Here is a 10000-nt window from a genome sequence, read left to right on the forward strand (position 1 = left end):
CTGTCTCTCTCTCTTTTGATATCTTCCTCTCTTTGTCTCTTTTTTGTTGTTGAAGTGGCAGTCTCATGTTCTAGAAATATATAGTTTCCAAGTGTGTTCTGGCAGGATACCTAAGCCGCTCAGGTCCTTGGTCCCTGGACTAATTGTTCAAGGACACAGAGGGCAGAGTCTCTCTGTGTGTGTGTGTGTGTGTGTGTTAGGCTCACTTTAGGCTTTGTTAATCAGTGTATAAACTCACATCAGTGCTACTGGAATGATCTAGTATCAGTGTCCTTCATCTTATACGCCACAGTGTGGGTTAAGAGGAGCCTCAGCAATGTGTAAACTCTGTGTTACTGGAGGTGCTGATCTGAGACCAGCGACCATGCCACAGTGTGGATGAATAGTTCATCTGCTCCCAGTATTTCTACTCTGAGACCCTTTACACAAATAAATCTTTTTCATGTCAGGCAGACAGAAACAGCCAGAGAGGGAGACAGATACACACACACACACACACACACACACACACACACACACACACACACACAGTCTTTAATGCCCAGTGTTAACTTTAGTTGTGGTTGATGACTGACTACACAGAACTCAGCATTGTACTTGTGTCCCTTATAAGGACAATTTAAACTTTTCCCCTCAAGTAAATTGCTGCTGTGACTGCCACATCATATCTCTGTCAGTGTGTGTGTGTGTGTGTGTGTGTGTGTGTGTGTGTGTGTGTGTGTGTGTGTGTGTGTGTGTGTGTGTGCGTGTGTGTGTGTGTGTGTCAGTGCGTAGCTGCTCTGCATGACATTGAGATAAGTTTTGTATGATGCGCTGGAATGGTTTTATATCACAGGAAAACAGCAGCTACATGTTCTGTTGCTATGACAACATAACTAAACCCCCAGACCACACAACAGAGGTAGACCACCACTCTCTCTCTCTCTCTCTCTCTCTCTCTCTCTCTCTCTCTCTCTCTCTCTCTCTGTTGTTTGGCATGTTTTATTTTTTGCCGGGCACAAATATATATTTCAAACAGTTGCTGTTTTTATTTCCAGTGTCATTTTCAGTTTATTTTTATTTCATGGACCATTGTTAGGAATGGAATATTACGGAAACCTCTCTTCGGACAGAAGAGCATTGTTCATATTTGATTAGTTTTACGTGACATGAAGAATCAAATTGCTTTGCAGTCCTCCAATGAACCAGTTTATGGAGCAGGCCATGATTAAAATAGAATTTTCACAGAATCTCTGAAACATCCAAGCCACTAGGTGTCAGTATAAAGGCTGCTTCGTAATGTGAAGAAGAATCATTGGAAAAAGTGACTTATTGTTTCCTATATGTACCGTCCGAAAACTTTGTTAGTAATTTTTACGTACTATGCGCTCCTATTTCAGTGAGGGTAATTTTTGCTTAATAAGTCACTAGTAGAAAAAAGGAAGGTTATTTTAATCCCGTTCCATGTCAGTACATATTCCACCATATACTGTGGAAGACATGTTTTCTCAAGCATGAAAGCGTAAAAAAACCCACGAACTTGCCAAAGGCCTTTTCACAGGAAAGATGTTTCTCAGAGTAACGATGCTTCTGGTAGCTTTAGGCAAACTTTACCGGACATATGTAGCCTGTTAATGTTTAAACCCAAATGATTGTTACTGTAAGCAGTTGAAGCCTATTAAATATTAACATTTTGCGTAGAACATGCGTGGACTAAGCACAAGCAAGGAGTTTAGCCTAAATTAAAATCTTCACCTTAATAATAGCTCTAAATAGATGAAAAAATTATATTTTGTGTAGCAATAATGTTTGTGATCAGCGAAAGTGACGTATTGTGGATTAATGTATGTGAGTGTCATACATTAAAGTGAATAGCCACTCCCATCTCTGTGTATATGTGAGTGTGTGTGTGTGTGTGTGTGTGTGTGTGTGTGTGTGTGTGTGTGTGTGTCTTGGTAAGGAGGGAAAACACATTCCAGGGGTGCCACAGAAGAGTCACTGGCTTCTTATACCATGAACACAGTACACTACATTCTCTCTCTCTCTCTCTCTCTCTCTCTCTCTCTCTCTCTCTCTCTCAGACACACACACTCCTTATACCATGCAGACAGTACACTGCATTCCCCCCACCTCTCTCTCTCTCTCTCTCTCTCTCTCTCTCTCTCTCTCTCAGACACACACACTCCTTATACCATGCAGACAGTACACTGCATTCCCCCACCTCTCTCTCTCTCTCTCTCTCTCAGTCACACACACACACTCCTTATACCATGCAGACAGTACACTGCATTCCCCCACCTCTCTCTCTCTCTCTCTCTCTCTCAGTCACACACACACACTCCTTATACCATGCAGACAGTACACTGCATTCTCTCTCTCTCTCTCGCTCTCTCTCTCTCTCTCTCTGACACACACATACTCCCTATACCATGCAGACAGTACACTGCATTCTCTCTCTCTCTCTCTCTCTCTCTCTCTCTCTCTCTCTCTCTCTCTCTCTCTCTGTCACACACACACTCCTTATACCATGCAGACAGTACACTGCATTCCCCCACCTCTCTCTCTCTCTCTCTCTCTCTCTCTCTCTCAGACACACACACTCCTTATACCATGCAGACAGTACACTGCATTCCCCCCCACCTCTCTCTCTCTCTCTCTCTCTCAGACACACACACTCCTTATACCATGCAGACAGTACACTGCATTCCCCCCACCTCTCTCTCTCTCTCTCTCTCTCTCTCTCTCTCTCTCTCTCTCAGACACACACACTCCTTATACCATGCAGACAGTACACTGCATTCCCCCACCTCTCTCTCTCTCTCTCTCTCTCTCTCTCTCTCTCTCTCTCTCTCTCAGACACACACACACTCCTTATACCATGCAGACAGTACACTGCATTCCCTCTCTCTCTGTCTCTCTCTCTCTCTCTCTCTCTCTCTCTCTCTCTCTCTCTCTCTCTCTCTCTCTCTCTCTCTCACACACACACACACACACACACACACACATATTGGTCGGTGATTCTGCGGCACAGTTTGGCTACAGCTGAGGTCGGGGGGGTACACTCACTCACTTTTTCTCTCACACTCACTTTCTCGGTCTCACTTTTGCTCTGTATCTCTCTCATAGACACATATTTCTCTCTCTCTCATTCACACATACATTTCTCTCTCTCTCTCTCTCTCTCTCTCTCTCTCTCTCTCTCTCTCTCTCTCTCTCTCTCTCTCTCTCTCTCTCTCATGCTGTCTAGATTGGACCGCCTCCTCAGAGCTGCAGCAGAAAGCTGACAGGATTTCTGTAGACAAACATGTCTCTCTTACGGGACCTGTCCTGCGCGTATGTGTGTGTGTACATGACAGGATAGGACCAGGTTATTATCTTTCTGCTATCCAAGCACGTTCTGTTTCTCCGTGTTCCTTATCCGTTTTTCCCTCAGGTGAGTTAAGAGTTGCTTGCTTCGTGTGGGTTGTACTGAGCGAGTGTCGTGAAGTTGGGAGTGTAACGTAATGTCCGCGCGTTCAACACTAGCGTCTGTTCATGGATTTGTCGCCAGGATTCACCCGTTATTACATTAATTAGTCTTTATACACACCTATATACTTTACACGAGTTTTCCTGTATAGGTTTGGACACTGAGTACGAATCACGTTGTATTATTATTGAAGTAGACGCTGTTTTTTTTCTGCGTGTTATATGTAATGCAGTGCGTGGGATGTGTGGGGGTTTGCTGTATGACTTGAGCTTGGGTCCGACCGTGGTTGGTGTGTTCTGCCCGTATGAGCGTGCGTGTTACGTAACGAGGAGCGATCGCTGTAGGGGCTGTGTGGATAGGGCACGAGCCCTGGCGCGCGGCCAGGCCTCTGTGACCACGGCAACCTGGCTGCGCTGACACGGGCTCCTCACGTCACGCTAGCGCAGTGTGTGTGTGTGTGTGTGTGTGTGTGTGTGTGTGTGTGTGTGTGTGTGTGTGTGTGTGTGTGTGTGTGTGTGTGTGCCCCCAGCGTTTATATCATTCCACAGGGACTGTGAAATGTCCTGGCTCACACAGACACACTTGGAACATACTCTATAAACACTAAAGGAGGAACACGTGTCGATCAACTACAGAATCCCGCCGTTTACGCGAGGAATCACTCGAATAATCATTTTGAGATGTTTAAAAATGTCCCGTAAACAACTCTAGGTAGCGTTTCATTATAAAATAATCATCGCAAATAATCATTTTTAGATGTTCTGTAACAAGTCTAGGTGGCGTTTCATTATAAAAACTATTTATGTTAAAATGGTTGTTGAAGGTTGTGCCGATGTGCTGATTCAAATCAAGTTATTCTGCACGAGTCGCCGACCAATAAAGCAGGTGTGTGTGCGTGTGTGTTTTAAACGTCGAGCCATGTTTTCAGTGACGCAACCAAAACAGAAGTGTCGTTTCATGCGTCCACTGTCTGATGCGCAGCGCCGGTAACCTTGTAGTGTGCGTGGGGACGGAGAATTACGCATCCGGTGTCCCGTTCAGCCGCGTCCTGATCTGCCGTATCGCAGCATCACTGATGGACGAACTATGACTAAGCAGATTGTCCATCTCTATGGCAATCACCTGGTTCCGGTGTGACTGTGGGGTCTGGTGGTCAGAGAACAGGACTGTTGTATTATCACCATTAGAATGTATTTAATGGACAAAACGTTTATGATAACACCGGCTGGTCTTGACGGTGCTCGCGTAGCCTCAGTATCGTGGCAACAGCAAATAACATTGCCACGCGAGGGCGTTTGCCTCGCGACGGCCCTGTGTTCACGGTAGATGACATGTCTGACGTGGTGATATTATCGTTGTTTCTTGTGATTGGAGGTGTTGCAGTTACACTGCAGCTACATGCAAGTAACACATGGCTGGGAGAGTATAACAGCGAGCGTGTTGGGCGTTTTAACTGTAACTATAGTTCCGTAAGGAGCAGTCCGCGCGTGTGTGTGTGTTTCACAGACCAGGCCCTCTGGGTAAAGCATGCTTGTGCGATTAGCTTCTTAGCAGTAACAGGCTCAAGGTTAAATCTGCCCTTATTAAGCAGAGCTAACCAGAGCTAACCAGAGTGTTTAGTGGGAGATAATCCGAGATTAGCACGAGTCCCGTTAAACTGTTCTAAAGATTATAGATCTCATCTTCAACTGACACTTCAGTTCATGTTTAAAACAATATTAAACGTTACGTGAGGTTTAAGCAGTTTTACACACCAGTGAGCCAGACGGCGCAAACTGCTTTAGCACGAAGATGATTGGTTGGTTGGTGTTACCCCAGGCCACGCCCCTTCTCCCACTCTGGGAATGGGCAAAAGTTTCGTGGGAGACATGACGCTGAGCAGTTTGAAGAACAGTCGCGCTGATGCGGTAATGGCATGGCTGTGGGTGTGGTGCCGGTGTGATCATACCGGACGTGGCCGGCTGATGGAGGTTCTAGGATCCGGACGCACTGAGCCAACTGTGTCAGTGCTGGGTTCAAGAGCTCCGCCCCCCACTGGTACTGGTGCTCTGGCCGTGAGCTGACCACTGATGGGCTAGAAGATGTCCGTGGCAACAGAGGGACCCAGAGTGTCCCCAGAGACAGTTCGTGTAATCACATTTATAAACCGTCTCTCCAGATCTGTTTCCCGAAGGGCGGGAAGCCTGCCAGTGAACATGAGTGTGTAAAAGGACTGTGTCCTTTCAGGATTTGCCAACAGGCCCATGAGGTTTCTGGAACATTCCAATCTAAGGTGTGTGTGTGTGTGGGACGGGGGGTGTAGTGCTGGCGTATCATATCTAACCTTTTTCGTTAACTTTTTAACACGGTTAATGTTCTGTGTTCTCGCGCAGCCTGACATGGTATTCTCCCATACTTGCCATGGACTCCTGTGCCACTGCCTTCCCAAGCAGCTGACTGGAACGTCAGACGAGTAGCAAGGGAGAGTGACTTGGCAAGGCTGCACCGTGAAACGTGAACGCTGCTTGTTCCAGGCGAGGTCAAATCCGCAGGGAGACCGCTTCCCTTCTGCATCACTGACCACACTTCAGCCCAGAGCAGACGTTGCTGTTCCAGAATGTTCTTTCACCCCACGCACTCTCTCTCTCTCTCTCTCTCTCTCTCTCTCTCTCTCTCTCTCTCTCACACCTACTGCAGATAATAAACCTCTGCTCACCACCCTGGATTGATGGCAATAATAATAAGTTTAATTTATATAGCAGCTTTCTCCAACTCAAGGTTGCTTTGCAATAACAATACAGATGGAGAGAGAACACCAACAAAAAACACATTAATTAACACATTTAACTATTAACAGAAAAAAAGGCGATGAAAAATGCTGAGAAAAAAGGTGTGTTTGAAGTCAGGATTTGAAAGAGGAAAGAGCAGAGATGGAGAGATCGAGGTAGAATGTTCCAGAGCTTTGGAGCCGTGACACTAAAGATCTGCCTCCCACAGATTCCACAGGGACGGGCCTGCATCAGAAGACTAGAGCCAGTGTAGCTGATGTAGAATGATGACGATGATGATGATGATGATGATGATGATGATGAAGGTCTGGTGCAGAAGGGTGTGCTCTGCCTCCAGAACTAGATTAGGTCCGTTCCAGGACGAGTTGCCAGATTCCCTGGTTGACAGGACTGAGCTTGAACTGGGCCGCACTGATCTGAGTGAAGGGTGGTTCTGTTCCTACGAAGAGGTACCATCCTGACTGGACCTTTGCCTGGGTGATGCCCAAATGATGGTCCAGGGTTAAATCTTGTTGGCTGTTTGGTCACTAGAGGTCTGTAGAGGTGTTCAGCATGCTGTCACATGTTCATGGTGTCACATGTTCAGCATGGTGTCACGTGTTCATGCTGTCACATGTTCATGGTGTCACATGTTCAGCATGGTGTCACGTGTTCATGGTGTTACGTGTTCAGCATGGTGTCACACGTTCAGCATGGTGTCACGTGTTCATGGTGTCACGTGTTCAGCATGGTGTCATGTGTTCATGGTGTCACACGTTCAACATGCCATTGTTTACTCTCACTGGCATCCTAGAAGTGTCCTGGACCAGCCCTCGACCCCTGACGGTGACCTTTATGTGACGAGGTGCCTTGCTTCTCCTCGGGCGTGTGCCACGAGCGTGAGCTGTTTGCCATCACCTCGTAGGTGTTCATGGGATACGGGAACAGTAGCTGTGAACGTCTGCTTTGTCTGGGAGCACAAGGGCTCCATTGTGGCCATGCAACAGTGTAACAGGCCCCTGTGAGAGAGGGAGAGAGAGAGAAAAACGGTGTCCTGAATATTAAAATTAAAACCCTCAACACTTTTAATAGTTCCTCTCCGACCCACATTAGCGCGCGCTGTTTGATCGACAGGTGTGGCATATAACCTGACTGTTTGCTGGGATTGTGGATGCTAGCGGGCATCTCGTGATTACGGAGGTGACTGGTGACGTGTGTGTGTGTGTGTGTGTGTGTTTCAGTTTTAAAGCATGAAAGTATATATGCACAATATATAAAATTGCTAACGTGCGGTAATTATTCAGGATTATTCAATCCCTGTGTTCCGGAAGCTTCTACAGATGAAAGACGTTGTCTTAACAAGGCCCCAGATGACTTGCAGTCGGTTTACAAACCTTACAAACATTGATCTTTTCTGAATTAAAAATTCATGTTCCCTTGGGCAGACTGTTCATCTGAAGGAAAGGTGGAAATAGCTTTGAAAATAGCCAATAGGACGACAGAGATAATGTCATAGACATGCATAAGACAGGATAACACTACAAAAGCAACACCAGGCAGCGCCCAGAGAAAACCGTCCCTCAACACTCGGCGTCAGGGTAGGTAGGGGCTGCGTGAGGGAAGCTATCGAAAGGCCAGCTGACAAGCAGTTTGGGGGACGGTGACCTTTTCAGCAGGACAGCGATCCTGACCAAAAGAATGCAGGACTGGAACACAAGAACAGCAGAACGGTGAAGGACCTACAGCGGCCAAGTCCAGGCGCTGGTCTCTGTCCAGTCAAGAATCTATGGTGCTGTCTGCAAACTGCTTGAGCGACCTGAAGTGACCTGGAGTAATGTGAACCGACCTGGAGTGACCTGGAGTGACTCTGCTGTGAAGAAAAATCTCCAAAATGTGAAGCTGCTACAAGCCGACAGACATAAAGCTATTATTGAGCAAAAGGCACTTCTACCAACAACTAGGTTGGGTGTCGATGCAAACAGCGTTTTGCAGTCTTTAATCTGTTTGAACGAATTTTGCTGACAACGAATTCTGACTTTGAAACTGGACTTTAAGGGCACATTTTACCAATTACTTTTGAGGCGGTTAAATACTTTTGAAATGTGCTGTGTTGGGTTTCAGAGGGTTTCAAAGTCTAAGGTTTAGCTCAAAATTAAATTATACACTTATTACATCTAAGTAGCTGTATGACCTGTTCAACTCCTTGAGAAGGCAAAGTGTGGATAATAAGTGTGTTTGTGTGCGTGTGGGGAGCAGAAGGTGTTTTTAAACAAGTTACAGAAAAGGACAGTTTTTATTAAAAGGGTTTCCCGCTTCATGTGTACAGAGGTACGTCGGGAAAGTGTTTACACAAGGAAAAGGATGGAATGACTCCATTTAAATATTCCAGGGGTAGAAAATCTGATTCACTTGGAATCATGAATGTTTTATCTCTCTGCTTTGGTACAGTCATCTGAGTGTAACTCTGGCTTCTGACCAGCAGAGGGCAGTGGTGCGCGTGTGCATGCACACAGACACACACACACTCTCTCTCTCTCTCTCTCTCTCTCTCTCTCTCTCTCTCTCTCTCTCTCTCTCTCTCTCTCTCTCCCCTTACACACAGGACAAACAGTCCATACAGGTGTGTTAGAGCAGGCCAGTAGGTAGAGTAGAGACCAGTAAGGTGCAGCACCTGAGATCTTCATCACCTTCACCTCACATCTGTCCTGAGTGATTTACTTTTTGAAAGTCAAATAATAATACTTCCCCATATTTCTGCTGCTCTCCGCATGCTTACACGTGTCCCGCTGTCCGGTGTTCCCGTGACCGAGTTAATCTCTGATCAGTGTTTAACATGGTCGAATTTGGAGCGTCTGTCCGGCATTAATGTTGTTCTCACTCTCTTTTCTCCTTAGCAGGTGTGTTTGGAGTGTCGTCATGTTAAACACGGGCTTCAGAGCCTTCCCATCGCTGACCATTGGCAACGCCGTGGAACGTTCCGGCGTCTTCCAGAAATTACAGCTATCCGAAGTCTTGCTGTGGTGGTGCACAAAACTCTGACTGGATTCACTCCGAACGCTCTGTGTGTGTGTGTGTGTGTGTGTGTGTGTATATATATATAAGCGAGCACAGACATGAACGAGCTCCGGCCGTCTTCTCTAACCATGCGGACCTCAGACGCGCACGACGGCATGTGTTTACTGCTGGACAGCGTCGCTCTGAATGCCGGTGAGCCTTCATCCTTGCCTTCACCATCCTCCTCCTTGCCTTCATCCGGCAAGGGCGGGACGTCCCCCGACTCCGCATGCAGCACAGGCAGAATGGACAGCCTGGTGGACGAGGACGCACCAGAGGGGATGATGGGAAGGAAGGTGGCTGCCAGGGAGGACGACTCTGGGATCCAGAGTCCAGACTGCACGCCTGATGGGGACGGCGGCAACAACATCGAAGACAATTCTGTGTCCATCTACCTGGACGCCTACGGAGACAGCTGGCAGGATGACCGCAACGACCATGATGTCACGCTGGCTGCGACCCAGCAACGGGGGTACGACCGTCACCGTGGCGGCGACCAAGTCGGTGATAGTGGCGGGGAGCGGAGTTCAGACGGTTGTTCGCTGACGGAGCCGCCGTCGGGCTCCTCTGAGGATGAGGAGGATGATGACGAGGAAGACTCGTTCCTGTCCTTAAGTTCCGTCGCTGTGGTGACGAGAGGCCATGGCGAGTCCGGTAAGGGCCAGGAAACAGTGGTGTCTCACACCGAGGGGACCATATCTGGACCCTCTGCGGCCGTAATGTCCAGTGAGATGCTGCCCCGTCCAGGTCC

At 47.4% G+C, this 10000-nt stretch overlaps 1 protein-coding gene across 4 annotated transcripts in view; it reads left to right on the forward strand.

The window, feature by feature from the left end:
* The first annotated feature begins 3179 nt into the window (after nt 1-3179).
* Nucleotides 3180-10000, forward strand: part of mtus1b (microtubule associated tumor suppressor 1b) — a 31254-nt gene continuing 24433 nt past the window's right edge. The window contains exons 1-4 of one of the 4 annotated variants that reach the window (XM_081714229.1): nt 3180-3412; nt 5607-5720; nt 5821-5961; nt 9093-10000. The exon at nt 9093-10000 is cut by the window's right edge and continues 544 nt beyond it. In XM_081714229.1, coding sequence (XP_081570355.1) covers nt 9309-10000 — 692 coding nt within the window. In that variant the 5' untranslated portion in view covers nt 3180-3412; nt 5607-5720; nt 5821-5961; nt 9093-9308. Of the gene's footprint in view, nt 3413-5606; nt 5721-5820; nt 5962-9089 lie in introns of all 4 variants that reach the window. The other 3 variants (XM_081714230.1, XM_035529540.2, XM_027018849.3) reach the window with 3 other exon arrangements.

Source organism: Electrophorus electricus, chromosome 5 (assembly GCF_041902795.1).
Source record: "Electrophorus electricus isolate QZ-2024a chromosome 5, ASM4190279v1, whole genome shotgun sequence".
Lineage (NCBI taxonomy): Eukaryota > Metazoa > Chordata > Actinopteri > Gymnotiformes > Gymnotidae > Electrophorus > Electrophorus electricus.